We start from the raw sequence: 24,521 nt of genomic DNA, 5'->3' as shown, positions 1-24,521 counted from the left end.
CAGAACACACAATTTTTTTTTAAACACACACAGCCTTAGCACCAACACTATCAATCTTCACAGTAACCAGGTGGTGTCCCTAGAGGTGTGCATCTGAGTGGCACAACAGAACTCAACACATAAGGGCCAAGACCACTCAATGCCAATGACACTATGCATTGTGACTCTGTACTTGTTCAAAACAGCAGCTGCAACCACAAAGTTTCCACAATAAATATACCAGCAAAGTAACAGCTGCACCCAGGATTGGAGCTGCTAACCTCTGCACCTCGGACCAGGCACTGTGATATCCACACTCAATAAGAGACTAACATTTGGCAGAGTTCAGTGCCCTGCTTGGTTTAAAGTAATGGAAGAGGACACACTACCTACATATTTACAATTTTTTATCAAAGCTAATGTTAAAATTATATAATACACAGGTTGAGAAAAGAGTGTCTGTATATCTGGGTATAGTGCTTAGATTATCCACAAAAACAAAGTTTGTTTTTAAAAGTCATATGGGACAGATAGTGCACAATCAGCAATAACCCAGATTTAGGTGAATAAATTTAAGAATACAGTTTAGATATTAGAATCCAAGTATTCGTGAAACGTTGTACAGTAAGTTGGTTGTGGAAAGCAAAGTATATCAATGGGTGAAGATTGTCCCTCAGTAACTGTGAATTAGGGTAGCCTACACCTTAAATGTTCCAGGCATCAGCCTCTGCAGAGACAAAAAAACAGGAGGACTTGTGGCACCTTAGAGACTAACAAATTTATCTGAGCATAAGCTTTCGTGGGCTAAAACCCACTTCATCAGATGCACGCAGTGGAAAATACAGTAGGAAGATATATATATATATATATATATACACACACACAGAACATGAAACAATGGGTGTTATCATACACAGGATAAGGAGAGTGATCAGTTAAGGTGAGGTATCAGAGTAGCAGCCATGTTAGTCTGTATTCGCAAAAAGAAAAGGAGTACTAGTGGCACCTTAGAGACTAACCAATTTATTTGAGCATAAGCTTTCGTGAGCTACAGCATCCGATGAAGTGAGCTGTAGCTCACGAAAGCTCATGCTCAAATAAATTGGTTAGTCTCTAAGGTGCCACAAGTCCTCCTTTTCTTTTTTCAGTTAAGGTGAGCTATTACCAGCAGGAGAGAAAAAAACAAAGAAAACAAACAAACACCTTTTGTAGTGATAACCAAGATGGGCCACTTCTAGCAGTTGACAAGAACGTGTGAGGAGTAACTCCCCCCACCAAACCGGCATATGAAGGGTGCGGAGGACGGAACCAAAAGCAAGGGGCTGGCTTTCCCCAAGGAAAAGCATCAGCGCACAAGTGGGTGTGGGTGACTAGGCAAAGCAGAGCAGCCCCCCGCCAGCGTGCAGGATCCCCCCAGCAGCCATGGCAGCGGAGGGCCAGGCGATCAGGTGAGGGCTTCACAAGTTCGACTCCTCTTTGGGACTGGTCGGGAGTCTCTTTCGGGAGAGCGCAGCCTGCCTGCCTGCCTTTCGCTTTCGTTTCTGTTCCTGCGGTGGGGCGGAGCAGCGGCCCTGGAAACGCACTGATCCGAGACAACAGCGACTGGGGGCTTTGGGGGCAAGGGAGCCAGAGATCTGGAGCGCCCAGCTGTCCCCTCCATGTGCCGGTCTCGCAATTACCCCTCTGCTCCTCTAATCAGTCCAGACTGCCTCCGGGCAGGGGCCCTAACACCGAGCCAGGCACTCACTTCCTGCAGGGCTCTCCTAGGAAAGCAGTGGATGCGCCCCAGGGTCAGCTGCGCACAGAGCAGCCCAAAGTTTTCCCCAGAGGGAGCATGTCTCAGCCTCACGCAGCCGGGCTTTGGTGTTAGCTTGAAAAGGAAGTGGGAGGGGTGAGTGGGCCACAGGGTTTTAGCGAGGGAGTGGGTGATCTACCTGCGTTCCCCCCCAAAGTGATGTGTACCCAAAAGATATGGGGCCAGATCCACTTAGGGTGACCAGATGTCCCGATTTTATAGGGACAGCCCTGATTTGGGCAGCTTTTTCTTATATAGACTCATATTACCGCCCAGACCCTGTTCCGATTTTTTACATTTGCTATCTGGTCACCCTAGATCCAGGGCTGGTGTAAATCAGTGTAATTCCATTGAAATATATGACTTACAGCAGCAAAGGTTCTGGCAGCAAGGACTGCAGTGTGTGTTGTGTGTGTGCGCACTAGTGTTTTAGCTGGTTGTCTGGGTTAGAGAATTGGGCTGTGAGTTCTCCTCTGAAGTGGCTGAGGCTATCTTCCAAGAGTGAGTTCCAGGTCTGCGGCCGGTCTCAGAAAAAACTCTGTCTCCTGCACACTTGAGTTTCACCCTGAAGGCTGACAGAGTTCTGTCGTTTCAATGGGATGGAGCTGTCCTAGGAGTACATGGTAACCACCTGAGGACGGATGCCTTCCTTGGATAGTCATGTTCTATAGAGGTGACTTCGGTGTGTTTCCCTCTCATTGTCATCACTTCAGCCTTTCCAGGATTCAGATTCATTCAGCTACTCTTCATCCAGGTGCTGCTCTTAGCCCTTGGATGGCGAAGAAATACAGTAGCGGGTTCTGTGAAGGTGATGCAGTAATGTCAGCAGTACTCGACAGATGTAACCACTGAGCTGAGACTTGTTGCTTTTCAAGTGTTGACCATGAAACTTTAGAATTACTTTGCCTCCAGTAACATATTATGTGCCTCCTAATTTTGCTTATATTAAAGTCAGTTTTCCTTGTGTGTTAAGTTTCTAATATAATAATTTTTAAATGGATCCTTCAAACAGTGAGAAACTTTCTCACCCTGTGGACAAGCATAGTGATTCTATAACACAGAAGTTATTAAGACATGCAAAATGTCAGTGTTATTGCACAGGCTAGGAAGACACTGATTTGGTACAACGTTGCAGTGCAGATCAATTTTTTCAGACAGATTTTACAGCCCCAAAACCAGGAGTCAGAATGGAAATGCCAGTGAAGGCTTTTGGCGGAGCAACTTGAGGAGTATTTCTATAATTTGAGGTCATTTGTGATCTAGAAAATATTTCCCAATAAAGCATTGATATTAACTGGCATCATAACGGCCTTTCAGAATTTGTGTAGGAGTATCCATCAAGCTAAGTGTGTCATATTGTTTTGCATCCTAGGTTTAGTAGTCTGCTCAATGAAATCATATCTTGGCATCTGAAATGCGAAGCTACAGCAGTTCATGCCTTCCCAAATATAAAGCATATTCTAGGCTGGTACGGCCAGGGTGCTTTAAAGAGGAAAAATGTGTCTCCGTCCAAATTAGGCACAATGGCTGAGATTTACAAAAGTCAATGCCTAAATTAGTTACTCACATCCTGATTTAACTATCTCAGTAAGCGGCCTGATTTTCAAAAGTGCTGAGCACCAAGCACATCAGTCTTTCCATAAAGTCCAAAGAATCCGTAAAATGTCTTTAGAGCAGAAAGATTCTTCTTGCGATCTCTCTACTTTTGCCCTTCTGCATCGCTCCAGTTCTCTCATTTCTCCATGTCCACTTCCCCATTGCCTTTTTTCTACATGTTTATTCCTAAACACTCAGATTGCCTGTTTTCTTTTGCTTTTTTGATCAGAGTTTCCAGCCAGTGTTATGGAGCTGTTGATCAGATGTCTCATGCCTCTGCTGAAGGATATTTTGGTATGAAAACCTGAGAAATCAATGACTCTTGTTACACTGATGTTTGCTTTCCTGGCTGCGCCAGTTCTTGTTTCAGTCTTTGACAGGGAACTCAGAATGGACCCAATCTAGATATGCCAATTATCTAATTGGACAAAACCAAACACCTTTGCCCCACCCCTGCCCTGCCCATTGCCCAGAGGCCTTGCCCTTTCACCGCCCCTTCCCCGAGGTCCTGTCCTCCACTCACTCCATCCCCCCTCCCTCCATTGCTCGCTCTCCCCCACCCTCACTCACTTTCACTGGGCTGGGGCAGGGGGTTGGGGTGCAGAAGGGGATGAGGGCTCCAGCTTGGGTTGTGACTCTGGGGTGGGGCTGTGGAGGAGGGGTTTGGGATGCAGGAGGGGGCTCTGGGCTGGGGCCGAGGGGTTTGGAGTGTGGGAGGGGGTTCCGAGCTGGGGGCCGGGGTTAGGGCGTGGGAGGGGGTTCGAGGTGCAGGCTCTGGGAGGGAATTTGGATATGGGAGGGGGCTTAGGTCTGGGGCAGGGAGTTGGCGTGCGGGCTCCAGATAGGCGGCGCTTACCTCAGGTGGCTCTTGATCGGTGGTGCAGCAGGGCTAAGGCAGGCTCTGTACCTGGCTCTGCGCAGCTCCTGGAAATGGCCAGCATATCCTTGTGGCCTGTAGGTGCAGGGTGATCAGGGAAGCTCCATGCGCTGCCCCCACCCCGAATGGCAGCTCAGCAGCTCCCAGTGGCCAGGAACCACAGCCAATGTGAGCTGCGGGGGCGGCACCCATGGGCGTGGAGCTTCCCAGCCGCCCCTGCGTGTAGGAGCTGGGCTGGACATACCGGGTGCTTCTGGGAGCTGCGCAGAGCCATGTAGGGAGCCTGCCAGCCCCGTTGTGCTGGCGACCGGACTTTTAACAGCTGGTCAGCAGTGCTGACTGGAGCTGCCAGGGTCCCTTTTCAACCGGGCGTTCCCAATCCTGCACTCCTTGCTTGAAGTCAGTGGGAATTTTGACACCATAGAAGGAGTGCGGAGTCAGGAAGAGATTGATGCACAAAGTGAGTAATGCATTGTCCTTTGAAATGCAAATTTCTTCCCATTTTTGTGAATAAACGTCAACATCTAGTTAGTTAATGGGAATCAGCATAAAGTTATTTACATTTCTTCCTGCTGAGTGACTTGTGTTTGTGGTTCAGCAATTAAAATGCTTGCAATTAAACAATTGCAAATTGAACCACTATGCTGACATTCAGAATGAGAGAGTGGAAGAGACTTTCATTTCTTCAGAAGAGCTCAGTGCTCTGATCATAAGGATCTATTTATTTTCTTTCCCTCATCTTCAGTTCCTGCTTGTGGTAGATAACAAGGTTTGGTATGGCTCCCTCTAGTGTTGCTACTAGTGAGTAACATGAGTCATAGTTTGCTACAGGTGGATTCAAACAGGCTCTGAGTCCTCCTTAAATGTCCATTTCAGCTACCGACATTCAGATTTCATCAGCCTGCACTGGTAAGCATTGATTCAAATCTCTGTTCAAAACTTTACTGAAAGTTTTGGTTGGATTAAAAAGAGTAAGTGTTCAGATAATATATTTCCCTGGGTTTACTTAATGTCTGTGCTTTCTCATTCTGTCTGAAGCCATAAGCAGAAGTAATGAAATTCCACAAGAGAGGCTTTTGTGGTACTTCCATTGCAGCAAGGAGCAAACAGAACCACAGGAACACAGATTTTCTTATGAGATTTTCAGGCTTATTTTGCAGACTCTTATTTCGAAGAGAGTCAAGCAGACATCTCAGTTCATAGGTTTTTATCCTGGCCACACCTCAAACCTTATGGAAGTTTGCTCATCAGTAGTCTCCATGTGCATGACAGGGGTCACCCATTGCTACCATTTTTAAGGCAAAACTTCCTGGCATATCTCAAACACTTATCTGATTAAAGACCAGAAGTCTGATTCTCCTCTCATACCAGTTTTACACTAGTGTAGCTCTGATGTGACTGGGAGGAGAATTGGGCTCAATATAAGGCATTCTGTGTATCCAGGAACCTAGTTGGTTCGTTGCATGTTTGAGTGAGGACATTATGACAACTTTCTATTGATAAACTCTATGCTGTAGGTGCCGTCGCTCCTGATCACATGACCAATGGAGAAGAACCCTCTGCTCCCCCTGCTTATCCAATAGACGAGATCTCCGGCTATGAAGGCACAGCACTGGGCGATGGTGGTTAGTACATAAACCCACAGACTATTATTTTTCCTGAGATTGTCTATCTCTTTAAAAGGAAGTCAGTGTACAGCGTTTTGTATCAGCTGATTGACACTGTCTTTTCTATATTCCTGAATGTAATCTTGTTATCTGTGGCATTTTCCCAAGTGATAGGGTAGGAGAGAGATTCCACTGGGATCAAACAGCTGCCAAAGTTGCGAGTTACCCCCACCTATGCCAGAACCCCCTACCCCTGCTGTGCCACACAATTGCCTCTTTACCCCTGCTGAACTATCCAATGAATAATCCTGATTTCTCTCTTTTTCTCTAAGGGATCAGTTTTCCTCTGATATTTTGTGTGTCCTGTGCTAGTCAGAGGCCGTTCATTAGAACAAGACAGAAACCGGTGATTTTGGCCTTATTTCAAAAGCAGGCAGGAACTGAAGGACAAGTAACAAATGTGTGTCTCTCTAAACCTGTAAAATACCAACTTCTACCTTTTTGTTTCTCGCAGGAGGAAAAGGTTTACCTCCTCCATCAGATCTGGTGACTGATCATGGAGGTGGGCCCCCTCCAGCCCAAACAGACTGGAAGTAAGATGTGCTTTCAAATGTAATGATGATGATTAAGAGTTACCTTGCATCCTTTGTAAACTAAGCACAATCAACACAGCTGATGAGAGGGTGGCAGCCAACTGGCACACTGCACACAAGAGAGCAGGGGGAATTTTTTGGCCAATGATGTGGGGTCAGACACTGCTCGGATCAATGGTGCTATGGGAGCTTTAGGCCCTCCCCCTTTTCAGCCAGCATGTGAGTGCCTACCTTACACATCAAGATATGTGCGCACAAAGCCATGATCAGCATACACTGCTGAGTAGATAAGCATGCACTTAGCCATGGGTGAGCAAATTCAGGGATTTTACATGCACACATCTGAGGTACACAATAGGCATACATTTTCACATTCTCAAAGACATGTTGACCTGATGGTTGAAAATCAGGTACCAGTGTCCATGAAATTCTGACAGGACCTCACTTGTTAATGTTGCATCCTAAACACCTCTCAACCTAAACTGCCTCATTTCTTGGGAGAGATGAAGGCTTGAGTTATCGTTCCTGGGATTTGAATCTCTAAGAGAGTCTAGGTTTTTCCAAGCCTGATGCTTGTAGGACTAAGTCATCTTATCCAGCATTTTTCTGTCAGTGCAGCGGAGTGCTATGTAAATTAGGTCAAGGCCTTATATGGGAGAATGTGTGATGCTGGGATGTCTTCTGAAAGGGGAAGGGTGGATGTTTAGCGCACGGCGGAATTGCTCTGCAAATTGAAAGGCAATTTCAAACCGGTCCACGCTTTCTTCTCTCTTTCTGGTAGCATTCCTGCTGTTTCAGAAGATGCAGCCAAAGAAGCTCTTATACAGTACGCGGCCAGAAAGTGCTGCTACAGCTCGGCCCCTGCCAAGGAAATGGTGTTTCGGAATCTGCAGCCATTCAACACCTACAGAGTATGTTCATCTTTTGCAGCCCAACTTACTCACACTGAAGTCAGTGGAGTTTGTCCACTAACTTCAGCGGGAGCTGGGCATTTCACGGGGATCAAACAGCTGCCAAGCGTTGCAAATTACCCTTACCCGTGCAATAGCCCCCTTACTGAGAAATTCCCAGTGGGGTGGTGTGGCTAGCTTCAGTTTGGAATTGTGTTTGCATGCTCTGAACATCTCGGGACTCATAAAGGGAATGGAATCTTTAGACTGACAGCAAAGAGCTACTTCCACTTCGTAGCTTTTCAATGATTGCTTGGTTTAGAATCGGGAAAAATACAGGTTCATAATTTGATTCCATTGTTATGGACCTTTTTTGCCAGTGTCAAGTCTTTAAAAAATATATATTCCATTTTGATCCCTGCTCCAAATAGGGTAAGGACCTGGGTAAAAAGGTCAGCCACCACCCCTAGAACCATTGGAGATGCACCATTGGTAGTGAACAGTGGGAAATATCCTGAAAAACTGACAGCATAGACAATGTCGGAGAGAGAAACAGCTTTTGGATATAGCCATTGTTAATTAATAGGACCAACCACTGAATTCCAAACAACAGCGAATATTCCATGGCGACTTGTACTCTGGAAACCCATAGATAGATAGTGTTAGCTTAGGTGAAACTAAAGTGAAGAGCAGAAGTGTGTGGGGATAGAAGAGAGGGAGGAGATATGAGGAAAATAGTCAAATGAGAAGGTAAATAAAGAAGAAGCGAATGACTAAAACAAAAAGAAATAGGGCAATTAAATAGAGCAGGTATGATAGCCTTATTGGCATTTTTGGTTTTTAGAGTATAGAGCAGTGGTTCTCAACCTATTTATCATTGTGGGCTGCATATACGGCCCACAAAGTGTTATTTGGGCTGCAGGGTGAGAACCACAATATCCCCCACCTAACTCCCCCCCGTAAACTCCTATGCTCAGCGCCCTCCGCCCAGAGACCCCTCCACAGAGTGGGGCCAGGAATGGAGAGCTGAGTGTGGAGCAGGGGACAGGGACCCCGACCCCAGACCCTGCTGCTCGGGGACCCCTGACCCCAGCTGTGCAAGACCAGGGGGCAACCAGGACCCTGACCCCAGACCCGCCATGTGGGGCTGGGTGGCGGCAGCAGGCTGCCTGGACCCCGAGCCCCACTGTGTGGGGCTGGGTGGCAGCCAACAGCCCGGAGCCCAGAGTGTGCCATGCGGCAGGGCAGCCGGCTGCCCAGACCCCACGGCAGGGGGCCAAGGGGCAGCCAGGACCCTGACCCTGGAGCCTGCCATGCAGCAGGGCAGCCTGGAGCCTGTGGCCTTTAGCTCACAGCTGAGTTGGGCCGCTGCTGTGTGCTAACTGGGCTGCATGCGGCCCGCAGGCCGTGGGTTGAGAATCGCTGGTATAGAACAAATATAGGGCCTGATCAGAAGACCATTGATAACAGTGGAAAGTCTCCTGTTGACTTCGATGGACTTTGGCTCAGGTCCATAACGCAGCATTCTATGAAGATATCACCTCACCCTGTCAACAGTGAGATTGGTCATTATTTTGGCTAGTGTGAATTTACTTTCTTAAGCGCCACAGATTGCAGTCCCAATTGGGTTTTTGTATAGACTGCATTGAATGCCCAATCACTCCCACTTTGGGGTTGTTACAGGTTTTTGTTTTATGTTAATTAATTATTTTTTTAGTATCGGCTAGAGACCTTCACTGAATCCAGATCATCTGAATGGAAGACAACACCTTACAGGGGTAAGTAGGATTCTGATGTCAAGTAAGAATCTTGCATGATCAGCCTCTTCTATAATACAGGTCTAACTGCTGTGTTGTGCATTTCTGCCAGAAGGTAATGAAAAATTTGCACAGGAAAAGTTACCTTCCTACTCAGCTGCCAAACTGCAGTTATTAAAAATAAAATAAAACACATGCCCAGATAAAAATACTATGACAATTCATTACACACCTTAAGCACGATAAGCCAGTTGATTTATGAGTGTGGTATATGATTTATGTAGTTTGGAAGTTGAAATAAACTAGATCCTTGAAGGAAGCGTTCTAACTCCATAAGAACACAGACGTTCTGGTGTGTACTGGAGCTTACTGAGATTTCGTGCCTAATTTATACAGTTTTAATGTAATGGGGGGAACACTGCGGTCTATCGTAAGGCAAATGTTATAGAAACTAGGAGACAACCAACATTTCAGAGTTATTAGGAGTTGGCAAACCAGAAGAGATTTGGGTTCTGGTAGCCTTCAGGCAACACGTCAGATAGAGTTGGTTGAAATTTTTCAAAGCAAACATTTTTGCTGAAAAATGGCCTTTTTTTCAAAAATGAAAAATTTTGCAAAAAAAAAATCTTTAAAGAAATTTCTGCTTTATTGATTTAACTGGGAATGAATCATTTTCACTTTTCATTTTTTCCCCAGTTTTTCTTTTTTCCTTTTCCTCCTCTTTTTGACAGGCAAAAAAAAAAAAAAAAAAGAGAAAGGAATGGAGGGGGGAAAAAAAAGAAAGGGGAAAAATAGGGGTGGGGGCTGATGGAAGAAAAAAAAGGCCAAGAAAGGGTGGGGGGAGCAAAGACCCAAACCCTGAAAATTCTTGGTTTCATGAAAAATTTCAAACAAACAATAATCATTCCTTTTTGCAACTTGCAAAATGGATGACTTAGAAATTTTCAAGATATTTTGCAACCTTTTTTTTGACTGTCTCTAGTTGAGTCATATAATCATGGAGGGATTTGCCAAACTGGTGTGGAGTGATTCTATTCCTCCTGAGGGAAGCAGAACAAAACAAAAAAAAAAAAAAAAAGGGGGGGGGGGTTCTTTGCTATCTCTCAGTTTAAGGATTTCTTTTTCTTTTTCATGACCACTGCCCATTCCATTCATTGGGGACATGAAGCCAAGATTTACTGAACACAATTGCTTGTAACTAATATGTTCCTGATCCTGTAAACACTTAGGCATTTGCTTAATTTTGCTAACCTTGATTTCAATTGGGACTACTCATAGTAGTAAAGATAAGCATGCAGAAAAGTGTTTGCAGGATTAGGGCTCACAGGAAGTGTTTTTCACTGAATTTGGGAAACAACGGTGAGTTTGATTTTTTTGTAATCTTAATTTCTCAGAGGAAATTTGACTATGCTGCATTCATACCATTTTGGTTGAATATTTTAGCTGGAATTGATTGTATTTACAAAATACTCTATAACATTTTCCTTTTTGGGACAGAAAAGAAATTATGGTTAGTAAACAATGGAACTCTTTGACCTAAAAATGGTATTTATTTTAATTAATCACCTTAACTGGGATCAACATAACAGATACAGGTGTGGCATGATTTAATTGCAGGTGTCAGGAAATACCAGGTGTTTGTACTCAGTACAGTTTTGTTTCTGCTTCAGATGAATTTGTTGACTCCTTTTTGCTTGGGCCAGCTCCTTTGCCATGGAATATACAAGTGGAAGTTCCTACCTTGTTCATAGACAACATAACCAGAGTCAAAGTGCCCCATACGTCTTCATTAAAGGTATTATAATCATAGAATCATAGAATTGTAGGACTGGAAGGGACCTCGATAGGTCATCTAATCCAGTCTCCTGCACTCAAGGCAGGATTAAGTATCATCTATCCATGTGGAGATCATTGTGGGCCGAGGAATGTGCTGGCCGCCGCTTCCCGCACGCGGCCCATCAGGAAAATCTGCTGGCGGGCCGGGATGGTTTGTTTAACTGCAGCGTCCACAGATTCGGCCGATTGCAGCTCCCATTGGCCGCGGTTCGCCGTTCCAGGCCAATGGGGGCTGTGGGAAGCAGCGGCCAGCTTCCCATAGCCCTTTTCTGAATCTTTTCTGAATCTTCCTAAATTCCAATATATCTTTTTTGAAATGGGGCAACCACATCTGCACACAGTATTCAAGATGTGGGTATACCATGGATTTATATAGAGGAAATATGATATTTTCTGTCTTATTATCTGTCCCTTTCTTAATGATTCCCAATGTTTTATTCACTTTTTTGACTGCCACTGCACATTGAGTGGATTTTTCATAGAACTATCCACAATGACTCCAAGATCTCTTTCTTGAGTGGTAACAGCCAATTTAGACCTCATCATTTTATATGTATAGTTGGGATTATGTTTTCCAATGTGCATTTATCAACATTGAATTTCATCTGCCATTTTGTTGCCCAGTCACCCAGTTTTGAGAGATCCCTTTGTAGCTCTTCGCAGTCTGCCTGGGACTTAACTATCTTGAGTAGTTTTGTATTATCTGCAATTTTTGCCATCTCACTGTTTACCCCTTTTCCCAGATCATTTATGAATATGTTGAATAGGACTGGGCCCAGTACAGACCACTGGGGACACCAGTATTTACCTCTGTCTCCATTCTGAAACCTGACCATTTATTCCTACCCTTTGTTTCTTATCTTTTAACCAGTTACCAATCCATAAGAGGACCTTCTCTCTTATCCCATGATTGCTTACTTTGCTTAAGAGCCTTTGGTGAGGGACCTTGTCAAAGTCTTTATGAAAATCTAAATACACTACATCCACTGGATCCCCCTTGTCCACATGCTTGTTGACCCCCTTAAAGAATTCTAGTAGATTGGTGAGGCATGATTTCTCTTTACAAAAACCATGTCGACTCTTCCCCAACAAATTATGTTCATCTATGTGTCTGACAATTTTGTTCTTTACTATAGTTTCAACCAGTTTGGCCGGTACTGAAGTCAGGCTTACCAGCCTGTAATTGCTGGGGTCATCTCTGGAGCCTTTTTTAATAATCGTGTCACATTAGCTATCCTTCAGTCATTTGGTACAGAAGCTGATTTAAATGATAGGTTACAGACAACAGTTAGTAGTCCTGAAATTTCACTTTTGAGTTCCTTCAGAACTCTTGGGTGAATACCATCTGGTCCTGGTGACTTATTACTGTTTAGTTTATCAATTTGTTCGAAAACCTCCTCTAATGACACTTCAGTGTGAGACAGTTCCTCAGATTTGTCACCTAAAAAGAATGGCTCAGGTTTGGGAATCTCCCTCACATCCTCAACCATGAAGACCGATGCAAAGAATTCATTTAGCTTCTCCGCAATGGCCTTATCCTCTGTGAGTGCTCCTTTAGCATCTTAATTGTCCAGTGGCCCCACTGGTTGTTTAGCAGGCTTCCTGCTTCTGATGTATTAAAAATTTTTTTTGCTAATACTTTTTGGGTCATTGGCTAGCTGTTCTTCAAATTCTTTTTTGGCCTTCCTAATTATATTTTTATACTTCATTTGCCAGAGTTTATGCTCCCAGGTCTTTGACCAGGTAGGGACATCCTCAGCCTCAGGGCTGCCCTAATTTGAACTGAGCTGGATAAATCTGCTTCCCTAATGTGCTATTATGACAGCTGGGGCAGGGGAACACCATAGCCACCTTCACTTCTCAAAGAATCCCCCTGACGCGCACTCTGCAATGAGGGATTCAGTGCAGACTGGAGGGGAAGATGCATAGAGCCAGTTATGCCAGTGTTGCACCATCTGCAGGTTCCTCCTACACCAGGAGATACCACATGGCCCATTTAGGGTTCTTAGGACAATCATGAATCAAGCCCAATGTGAGTATATACAGAGTGTAAAAGCTAATATAATCATAGCTGATACTTAACTCCTTTGTAAAATGTTCTTAGATCTATGAGGGAAAAGTACTATACGGGGCGAGGTTTTATTTCAGAGAGAGCGAGAGAGAGATATTGAACCTACAGGACTGAATGAGTTTGTTAAAGGTATGTGGCAGGTTTAGGAGCTTTTTCATATCAAGATGAATTCGATCTATCAGAATCCCAAATAATTTAATTATAAGTAAGAGAGTTATTTGTTTTTTTCAGTTTTTATTTCTATTTAAAATCACTATCCAAATACGGAAGCATCACTTTCTGCTTCCCTTGAGACATTTTTTTGTGTTTTGTAAAATCATGCCCAAGAGGGACTGGTATTTTGTGAGAAAAAGCCCTGTCTTTTGGGAAACCAGTGCTACAGTCAGGAAAAGAGACGCTTTGGGACATTTTAATAGGGCGTGATTTAATAGATGTTTTTCTTTCCCTTGCTTTTGTAATAAGAAAGGAATTCTGAGGGCGTTATCTCACTTTAAATATGTGACCTCTTCCATCATTTAAATCTTACTTCTTAAAGGTGGGGAGGAGTGGAGGCTGGAAAATGGGCAATACACAGCCATGAAGAAAGACCAAGAACAAACTCAATAGGAGTCTAATATATGCTTTGATATGGAAGTTATTATTGTCTAATGGGTAAAGCAAGTGAACTGGGGATCAGTACTCCTGAGTGCTGGTCCCAGCTCAGACAGTCTCACAGTTGCTGCTCTGTGCCTTAGTTTACCCATCTGTTACAATAATCAATAAGTGCTTCATTGTAGTCAGGAATGTTTGAATTCCAGTTATCCCCTTATAGGGAAAGAAATGAACTGATAGAATCACAGGACATGGTATCATAGTTTAATTTATTTGTGTGGGTATTCTCTTTGGAAGGGAAATTAGAATCCGTAAGTGAAGAGCAGCTTGTAACTCACAGATGTAGCCCTACCCAATGAGAGGTCCAGCATACAGACTGAGCATTCATGCTCTCACATATGCTGTTCCCTTCTTGCTTCTCTACCATCTGTGCTAATACTGGTTTAGCATGAATTTTTCTCTATACTAAGGCTCTCACTATCTCACTAGTGCTACCCCAGGGTCTAGTTGAACTAGTGTTAACACTGGTGGCGGTTTCCCCTCCTAGAATTCCCTAGTGTAAACATGAGTTTTAGCCTTACTTCACACAAATTGCAGAAGTGCATACATGGGCTATCATTCAAAATCACTCTCCCACTTGATTGGATGGACCTTTGGGTGTTGGCACCAATGAGCTACTTTGCAACAAAAGACACGCTATTACTTAATGACTTCTCTCCCAGTTTCACCTGTAGAAGTGTGGTTGTAATTTGGCTGTAGGTTGCTGTATAACTCTTTAAAAACCTCGAATGAAAGGCCTTATAAAAGTGTAAAGAATGAGGTTTCTCTAGAATGTTTCCAGTAAAGAAGAAAAAACATTTTCCCATTGTCTTTTTTTTTTTTTTTGGTGGGGGGGGAGAGATACCAAGAGGCAGCCAGATAGTAACATAAACAGCTAAATTAAAGAAATGTCAAACCTTTAAAATTTCTCCTTTGATTTAAGGGCTGCCATAATTGTCGATGTTCAGGTACAATTCGCTGCACAAAGTGTCATGGAAAAGGAAAGGTGAGTAGCGACGTCTAAGGGGATCCTTTGCTTAGGACTGAATTTATTCTGGGGCAAGGTGTCAAACCAAGAACCAGGCAAAGATGCTGAAATCAAATAGCTTTGGGAGGTTAGAAGGGGAGTGAGGTTGGCTGTGAAGAGTTCACAATTGTATTGTGCTCTGTTTTACAGCATTTATTGTTATTTATTATTTGTATTATCGTAGTGCCTAGGAGTCTCTGTCATGGACCAAGACCCTATTGTGCTAGGCACTGTACAAACACAGAACGAAAAGACAGTTTCTGTCACAAAGAGCTCACAGATCTAAGCATCTCTCAAGCAGTTCATGGGACTTACTTGTGTAGTAAGGTGCTGAGTGCAATGGTGGTTTGTGGAGTAGGGCCCTTAAAGATTAATGTATGCTTATTAGGAATGCTTTGGTCAAACACGTTACAGGACTCAGTGCAGGGTTAACTATGTGAAATTCTGTGGCCTGTGTTATACACACTAGATGATCTAATTACCCCTTCTGGCCTTAAAGATCTATGAGTCTATTAAACTTGCAATCCATTTTCCATGTGAGGAAATGAAGGTTACAACACCAGCAAACTGCTCTGGCAAAGTATATATAGCTCTGACTTTTCCATCTAATTAATGCAGGTACAGTGCTGGATTTGTCATGGCTCTGGGAAGCAAATGAATGAGGACAGATGCACACACTGTAGAGGTTCTGGTCGGAGCAGGTGAGTCAACGCTCAAGGAGAAGCCAACATGGGAAGTCCATATTTTAATTAGCATCAGCTTCAAAACTAGGGCTCGTTGGCACAGGTATGGAATACTGCTATATTCAGGGACAGTTCAAGGTCAGATTCTTAGGTGGGCTCAGCTAGCCACTGTAGCTGTACAAGTATTGATTGGTTTGTGAAAATGCCCCTCAGTGCTGGGCTGTGGCTGCCCAGGATAGTCAATGAAGTCCAACTGTTGTTGTTGAACATCCTGCTGGAATGAGCAAAATGTATTATTCATTCCGGGGCCGGGGCTGGCCCTGAGTTTTTTAATGCGCTCTTCAAAATAAGACCTGTAGAGTCCCATCCAACTTCCTTCCCACCTATAAGGAAGCTCCGTTTATTTGCAGAGCATGGTGTTTCCCTCCACTGATCACTTCCTGCCTGTAAGTCTCGTGTTTTTTCTGTTTGTGAAGATTTATTGCCTTCGATGGCTTCCCTAGGAAGCCATGAGTTACAGGGGAAGCAATTATCTCCAAGGCAGGAGGGCAGTTGGAGAATTCAACCCAGCTGCAGCCTAGCTCTGGAAGAGCTATTCCTTGAAATTTACAGCTGCGAATAGTGTGTAGCACTGGGATGAAGGTCAGTCTGTTCTACTGTGCTGTCTCATTTTTCTGATGGGGTGGCAGTACCTCAGTGGCAGAACTGCTGTGTACATGAAACTGAACCTTGTGCTTGGAGAACAATGTTTCTCCAGTGCTTTGGTGGCATCAGCTACCCAAGACATTGCAGTGAAGCTGTACAGTGCTGCTGGAAACACTTATAGAATCATGCTAAGTGTAAATAAACTTGTGACTGGAAACAGAGAGTAGACTTCATGGCTTATACATATATATATAAAATATCAGATTAGGACTCAATACTGTAAATACTTGCTAATGGGTATAGTACTTACTAGCAGGAGTCAATGGGTCAGTGACTTTATTGAAATCATGTTCTTCAATGAGACAACTCCTGGTAGTAGACACGATGGCAAATACTAAGCATTGGCTGGACTGAATCCCCAATGTGATGCCAAATGAAGTGTGATGTGTGTGTGTCCATGCACACACACAGTGTATGCATTCAAAATCACTGTGGTAATAGTTTCTCACCATCCATTCTAATTATCATTCTTTGTCTACAGTTGCAACAGTTGTTCTGGTTCAGGCCACAAAACCTGCATAACGTGTGCAGGAAAAGGACAGTTGCTGTACTACATTGAGCTTCAAGTCAAATGGCAAGTCTAATAAAACTTTAAATAATTGCAGAGAAGCTCCTTCTTCTTCACTGTTGTACATACAGGGTTTAACTGGCAGTGTTCTGACAGGCAAGATTGTGATATGCTGCTTTCCCTCAGGAAGGGGGCTGTTAGGATTTCAAGAACATTACCAGCTTCATAAAGTCGGGCTGTGCACATATCCATACCAGCTAATTATCATTTCAAAAAGTCTGTTGAAATTTACCAGAAAGCTCCAAAAGAGAGCAGCATCTTAAGAAAGAAATTGGAGGAGACAAACTTTGTGAAAATTTACAGTAATCACAGTGAAGTTGAAAGCTTAGTTGTGGCCCTTTACTAAAATGGGATCAAAGCTATGGGCTATGTCAACAGATCATCTCTCTGATGTGCCAGCAACAAAGAAACATAGATTAGGACTAGACTCAGTATCACATCACTGGCTGTTTAATCATTGATGACTATTTAGGGAGGAGCCGCAGTAGAGAATAGGAGAGTTATTCCCTGCGTATTTAATTAATGAGATCCTTGTTGTTCTACACTGCGCTTCATATGAAGGAGAAAAAATGTCCTTCCCTGACTCAATGACCAGGGTGGTACATGGAGTACCAGACGGGGTGGTCTAACAAGTGCCTGACAGAACAGCAGTTTTACCTCTGGCTTTGTATCCTGCCCCTTTGCTAATCTACTGTAGTGCAGTATCTTCTTTGACTTTTCAGTCTCCAGATTGGGTTAGAGTTCCCAGATGGTTTTATATTGTTCTGAATTAAACCACTGTTGTCCTCTGTTGGCCCAGTCACTGACTTAAAGATGTTCAGCCATTGTTATTTTAATATTTGTAATTTTCAAAGGCATTTTATTTTAATATCACTTGATGGACTTTTTAAGAGGATCGTTACAAAGAACAAATATAAATAAACCATCTCAGCATTTCAGTTGGATCCATTACAACTGGAATTTGAATGCCAAAGTCTCGAAGTTTGCATTCCAGCATAGCATGCCTCCATATTATCATTAGAAAAGTACAAAGAACACCATGTGGTATGTTTAAAGCTCTGCTACCAGGAACCTCAGTATAGACTGGAGAACTTATTTAACAACTCTGCCTTGTGGAGTTTGATGTTTTTGTAGCACAAGAAACACAAAAAGGACGGTCCCCTCTAAAATCCATTTGAGTAAGAGGAGATACAATAGGTGACAATATCTGTGTCCTTGCTCTTGTAGGAAGAACAACATTTTTGAATATGTGGCGGACCAAAGATCTGGGTTTCCTGCTGACCACTTCAAGGAGGTCACTGGGCAGAAGAAGTTTGTTGATGAACAGTCCATGGTAATGAAACTCTAGACTCTACCACCTCTTGAAATAACAAAATGAGAGGTCTGGAAACAGAACAACTCACATAGCCTGAGGTGGAGTTTACTGAGAATTTAAAGTGTCAAAAGAAGAAAAAGACATTTGAGAACACAGCGCTCTGTTATTCTGGTTACTAATGTAACTAAATTAGTTAATTCTCCTATGTCATCTACAGTAGGGTTTTCCTTTTTTTAGTAAAAAATGCTGGTTTGGGATATTTTGTGTGTGTATCAATTCACCTCTTTGGCTTGATAACCAGAGGTGCTGCTCACCCGCAAATCCCAAATGAAGTCAATTGGGAGTGAGAGATGTTCAACACTTTTTACTATTCAGACCAGGGGAAAGTCCTGTAAATCCCTGCAACATGGATCTCATTAACAACCTATATTCTCCACAAAAATGGGCCAAATCCTCTGTTGGCATAAACTGGTGCAGTTCCATTTAAGTCAATGGAGATGTGCTAATTAACACTAGCAGATAATGTCGTCCCATGTTTACCTCTGCGGATCTGGGTGTATGTGGGTTGAAAGGTGCACTTGCCCTGCATTTGGCCTGTCGGTCATATATCTATTGGGCTAGCAGTGTATGGGTTTATGGTCACTGGGCTCATGTAAATTCCCAGTGCTCACACGCAAATAAATAAATTTCAAATATATTTAGTTACATGCAGTTTACTTTAGAGATGGTCCCAAAGAAACCCCCCAGATCTAAACAGCCTCCAGCTTTGTGATGTTGGAAATCCAGATCTAAATTTTGCAGCTTTGTTCCTCTCCTGTTTACATATTTGCAGGAGCTTTCAAATAGCAAATATAAATGCGATTTCTTCTGATTTTCCTGGTGGCTAACCCTCTAGAGGTTCTCCAGGGACCAGCCACCCCTCCACAGCACCTACCATAGTTCGTTAATCTCAGACTGGTTCTGTGTTCGAGCCCATGTCTGGGGCTTCTAGGTGCTGCCATAATACAAATAATAATAACAGAAGCACTCCTTTTTGGGGTGGCTTGGTATTTCATAACACACTCCAAGTCCTTCTTAACCATCTGCTTTTGGAGATGCTACAAAATGGATGATACATAATGGATTTCCTACAGGGTATATTTGGAATTGATTGCAGTGATTCTTTAGAGCCTGCTAAGGAATCCACAATCAAATGCAATTAGGCTACTGCCCTGGAAATCCAGAGCCTATTCCTTTTCAAGTTTTAGCCCGTAGGGTTTATGTACACTTTTTGCCCCAGTGTAGATGTGCTGTGTCGGTGTAAGACATGACTTGCACTAGTGTGACTAACCCCCTTTTGAAATCTAGTATAGACAGGCCCTTAGTTTTTAGCAACTGCAACACAATTAGCTGATACCTCGCAGCAATGAAGACTGCTGAAAAAGATACTCGGGAAGAATGCGATTGTTTTCTTTACAACTGGCACAAAACGTCCTACAAAACCGTACTCACGTGAGTCGCTTTTCTTTATGCAAGCAATCCCATTTACCTCACTAGCCAGATCCTCGTTGATGTAAATTGGCATAGCTCCATTGATTTGGTCCACTGCTGTGAACAAAGATTACTCCTGTGAGTGAGGGTTTGTCTCCACTGCGACGCTCAGGAAAATTAATCTGAATTAACTACAGATGTGAATTTTAAATGAATTAGTTAAACTGCATTAAACCCCTGTCTGGATGCACCGTAATTCAGAATTGAAGTGGCCTTAATTCACTCTGGAAGTGAATTAAACTAAACCGAATTACAGCCACTTTAATTCTGAATTACGGTGTCCACACAGAGATTTAATGAAGTTTAAAACTATCCACTTAAAATTCCCACCTTTAGTTAATTCAGATTAATTTTCCTGAGTGGAAACAAGCCCTGAGAGACCTGAGGACTGAAATGGGCCTGATATTTGGAAGCAATTGTGATCTCCTTCCAATTTGTGTGTCTTAAATATTTTCCATTTCTCCAGGTTTACCCTGTTGTGAATTTTCCTGATCCTTCCATCAGTCAGGCTTCCCAGAATGCTGTTGTGCAACATCACACTCAGTTTGCATCTACATCTCGTGTACTGAGACAGGTGAGTGCACTGCAGCCCAAGTGTAACAAGAGGATGCAAAGCAACTAGTTTGTGGAAATCAGACTGTACCAGCTTAACATTTGTGCAAGTTTCACCATGCCCTTTTTTATTGGACCATTTGAAACAATTCTTCAAGCACCAGAGCAAAAGACTTTCCATTAGGTGGATAATGACTATTAACATTAAAGGGATTGGATTTTCTTAAGTGCCTGCATTTCAAGACCTTTAAAACATCTTTAATTTGATTTAGAATGGGAGGGAGTGTAATACTGAGCATAAGAGAACTGTTAACGAGATAGAAGATGGTACTGGGAGACTGGAACTCCTTGAGTTAGAATCACAACTCTGCTACTGATTGCCTGTGGATGGGTCAGCTCACTTCTCTGTGTGCCTCAGTTTCCACATCTGTAAAATGGGACTTATCATGCTCTCTTACCCGGGGTGTGGTGCGGATTAATTATTTAATGTTTACACAGATTGCAAAGTGCTACATAAAGTGCTTTTGAAAATGCCACCAAGAGAGTTTACAAATCCTCCTGTATTGTATAGATTTAGCTTCATTAGCCTTGTATTTTCTCTTTCTTTCTTCCAGAGGCAAACTATTGAGCTGATCCCTCTTACTAAAGTGGAATACGAGTGGCAAGGGGAACGGTATTCCTATTACGTGTATGGAGATGAAAATAGGGTGTACGCAGAGAACTACCCCAAAAAGTGCTGCTGCTCCGTTATGTGACTTACTGATCACTTCTCAGCACGCCAAGGACCACGGCGGTTGTCCAGACCCATGCAAGGAAAAGCTTCATCTCGTACTCGTTTTGTTTTGTTTTGGTCAATAGAAGTTCATTGATTTGCATGTTTGGGGCAGGCTGCAGCAGGAAGAAAATGGGGGAGCGAGAGTTTGTCAAGCTGATTATTCAGTTTCAGGACTGGATCCTGTATGTATGTCACAATCCCTGTGGGGCTGCTTGGCTTTTGCTGTGGCTCTCCCTGACCCACCCTTGCCACTCGTAGAATACAAACTCCATTTGGGATTACAGTACCATTTAGTTTCTGCACTGTGTGTGGGCCTGGCCTAATCTACCTTTACTCAGACTTCACTGGGTCTCTTGGCATTAATAAGGTCTACATTTTTATGAGTAAGGGAATACAAGGAAAACAGGGCCTAGGTCTGTGTCTTCCATTATCAGTAGTAGTAAAAATTATGTGACCGAACAGTCTGCCCTGTCTTACGCTAGGGAAACCCGCTGACTTCAGTGAAGTTGTCTGTGGCAAACCTTGAGGCAGCATTTTAACTCTTCTAACAGAATCTCCAAATGAAGATAAACAGAGAAGGAAACAGGACAAATTGTGGATTTTTAAGTGTATAGGGCTTGACTAAAAGCCTCTTGAGGTCAATGTGAATCTTTCCATGACTTCAGTGGATCAGGTTTATAATGCATATTATTAATCACCCACTATCAACTTCTAACCTTTCTTGCTGCTGAGTTTTCAGCATGTTTGGATCGTTCCTCATTTGCCATGTGACTGTGATACACACACACACACATCTGTAGTTTCTCTTTCTGTACCAATGTCATAGTAATAAAATATGACTAGGTAGGATTCCTGTTAAGAATAAATGTATCTGGGCAGATGTGCTAACAACACTGTAGTAATAATGCCCAAGTGTTTACTTGCACATGCTTGTCAAATCCAGTTTTTGTAGGTGGGATATAACCAGGGTGGACTGCACTGTTCTTTTAAATAGTTAAGTGGGATTTAGTGGCTGTGATAAGAGCTCCGGAGAAGCTATTTGTCCACATATCCAGTATAAACAATGGGAGTTTAAACGTCCTCCTGTTCTGCTAACATACTGTCAGTGTGCCCTAACCTTGACCTGAAGGGATCAAGTTGGGGGCTAAGATGGTAGCCCAGCTGCCATACCCACTCAGTCTTTGTCCTCTGCTAACACTATCAGTAGTTCTAATTGGTGTCAGTTTATTGTTATTACTATTAGTTGTGTTGCACGGGAGCCCCATTCATGGACCAGGACCCCACTGTGCTAGGCACTGTACAAACCCAGAACAAAAAGTGAGCCCTTGTCCCAAAGAACTTACAATCTAAGTTAGAGTTTACAATCCAGTTGTGCTGGTTTTGTCCACTAGGAAATGGACTGAAATCACTAACCAATTCTGCGTACAGCAAGGAAAGGCCATCAGCTGTGGTCACTCACTTGGAAGTGACCTAGACAAACCAGTGCTAATGACTGCATGGATAACATTTTCAAAAGCACCTACGTCTCATTAAACATGGGCTCCTAAGTCACTTAGGTGCTTTTGAAAATGTTACCCTACATTTAATATTTACTTGGGTAATAGTGTATCTTACCCAATATTTTGCAGAGCAAAAACCACTTTCAGACTGATTTATTGTTGCAAAATGACTTCTGTCATGAAAACCAAAAGTATTAGTCACCATAAGCAGAATAATTGAACCCCTGATACCAGCAGTCAGGATCGGGTACTTTTGATGCCACTGCAAGAATCATATTATTTAGTATGTTTATAACACTTCACCAATTATAAACATTCAGCTTTAAATTCAGGGATGTTTAGAAAGCATCTCTTTGTCTGATAGTGAATGTAAATTTGGATGGGCCATGGATCAGAATTTAACAGACTCTGGTACCCTTTGCTTAAACATCTAAGGTAAAAGAGGGCTTGTTCTGTTGTAGAATTGATACAAGTGTCTCGGGTGAACATTTTGATTTGGGGGTAAATCTGAATGAGCTCCATTGACTTCAGAAGAATTATTGTGGATTTACATTAATGAAACCAAGATCAGAATCTGACCCTTGGTAGAAATTAATGTAATTTGTTTGATTTTTCAACAGCAGAATTATGTGGCTAAACTAGCTATTACTTTGCCCCAGTCCCATCTTTCCCAGATTAATGTGTATGTGTGCTGGAAAAATTTGAACAGGCTGAATAATTTCAAAAATACGGATCTGAATGTTTCCCCTTGTAGTATTTTTGGATAGTCTTTGTTTTTAAAATCTTTAACCAGGATCTTTTCAGCAGATCAAATGTAATTTTTTTCAAAAGTGCCTCAATAATTTAGAAGTAGAGCTGGTTGGCGAAACTTCAATAAAACCATATTCCATCAGAATATACAGCGCTGTCAAAATAAAAATGCTTTGCTAAATCAGGTCAATTTTGCTGGAATTTAATAGTGGAAGAAAATAGTGGATTTTTTTTTTGTTTTACTTTGAAATCACTTTTTGTTTTGAATTGTTTTTATTTTGTATTATAAAGTATTTTTTTTAAAAAAGTCAAAACTAAAACATTTTGACCCACCTTACATGGAAATTCTTCAGAATCTTCCTTTGCAGAGAATTTAAAAATACTTGGTTTGCATTCTAATCTGAAATGAAGTCAAAATTTGAGATCTTGAAATCCTCTATGAAATGGAGCATCCATCCCTTGCATAGCTCTGCTTAACCTAAATCCCCAAAACAGACTTAAGAACCTAAGTCCCATTGAAAGTCAATGGGTCTCAGGGTCCTAAGTCTGTTTTGAAAATGGATCTTACGATCTTTTGTATATTTTACCCCAAATCTTTTCAGAGAGCAGCATAGGCATGAATACAGCTTAGGTGCATATACAGATAAGCAATGCAACATTTAAAACAAGAGACACAGAATGAGATTTTATTACATTATGTTCCTAGACTATATATCATGACTTTTTAAAACTGGAAAGATATTTCATCAAGTCAGATTTACTTTTCCCATAAATGTTGCATGGCACTGCAATATACAGAAGACCAAAGAGCAATACAAGTTGCCAGTTTTCAAGGTGTGTCTGCAAGGGTGGAAAATGTGTTTAGTTTATTGTAATAACACATTTATGAATAAATAATAGCATAATGTTCACCTCCAAGAATAACTTCTTATCTGCTAGTTTAAACATTTATTAGTTCTATGGTGCCATCTAGTGTGTGATTATATCAGTGCAAACAATAAAACATTTCCCTTTTTTCTAACAACAGGCCCATTGGGCCTTATTCTGTTTTCATTCACACCAATTTTAAACAAGTATAGCATGACGTACATTGACTTTAATGTAACATTTTGTGTCTTCGATGTGTGACTTCAGTGGAATTACTCTGAATGTGCAAGAGAGTGAGAGACTGTCGCCCTGGTCTGTGCTGCTCAGATGACAAATTTCCACCTTATCTGACTTAGCGATTCATAAATCTTTGTTCTCCCTATTTGGGCTGGACTTCCCAAGACAAAATTTTGTCACCAGAACCTGTTGTTTCTGATGGAGGTGGATTTAAAGTAGAAATAGCGGCCATTTTGGCATTTTGCCACTTTGAGAACCATGATGTACAGAGGCCTAAGAAAATGAAAAACAAAGTTAGCCAAACTTTCTCAATCCTGGAGAGTTGCAGTTTGAGTTTTTGGTGGAGGTTCCCAGGGGCACGGCATGCACGGCTAGATTCTGG

At 42.5% G+C, this 24,521-nt stretch overlaps 1 protein-coding gene across 1 annotated transcript; it reads left to right on the top strand.

The window, feature by feature from the left end:
- Nucleotides 1–1,264: 1,264 nt before the first annotated feature.
- LOC144267725 (protein SSUH2 homolog) lies at nucleotides 1,265–23,349 on the top strand. Its single transcript, XM_077821959.1, has 13 exons — nucleotides 1,265–1,427; nucleotides 3,600–3,664; nucleotides 5,765–5,872; nucleotides 6,369–6,447; nucleotides 7,229–7,358; nucleotides 9,055–9,115; nucleotides 10,765–10,889; nucleotides 14,575–14,637; nucleotides 15,277–15,359; nucleotides 16,528–16,620; nucleotides 17,842–17,947; nucleotides 19,926–20,033; nucleotides 20,626–23,349. Exons 1-13 carry the CDS (start codon nucleotides 1,402–1,404, stop codon nucleotides 20,764–20,766), a joined length of 1,188 nt encoding a protein of 395 aa, XP_077678085.1. The 5' UTR covers nucleotides 1,265–1,401; the 3' UTR covers nucleotides 20,767–23,349.
- The last annotated feature ends 1,172 nt before the right edge of the window (nucleotides 23,350–24,521 follow it).

This window comes from Eretmochelys imbricata, chromosome 7 (assembly GCF_965152235.1).
Source record: "Eretmochelys imbricata isolate rEreImb1 chromosome 7, rEreImb1.hap1, whole genome shotgun sequence".
Lineage (NCBI taxonomy): Eukaryota > Metazoa > Chordata > Testudines > Cheloniidae > Eretmochelys > Eretmochelys imbricata.
Note: the sequence above shows the minus strand (reverse complement) of the source record. Positions and strands in the feature narration are given on the sequence as shown.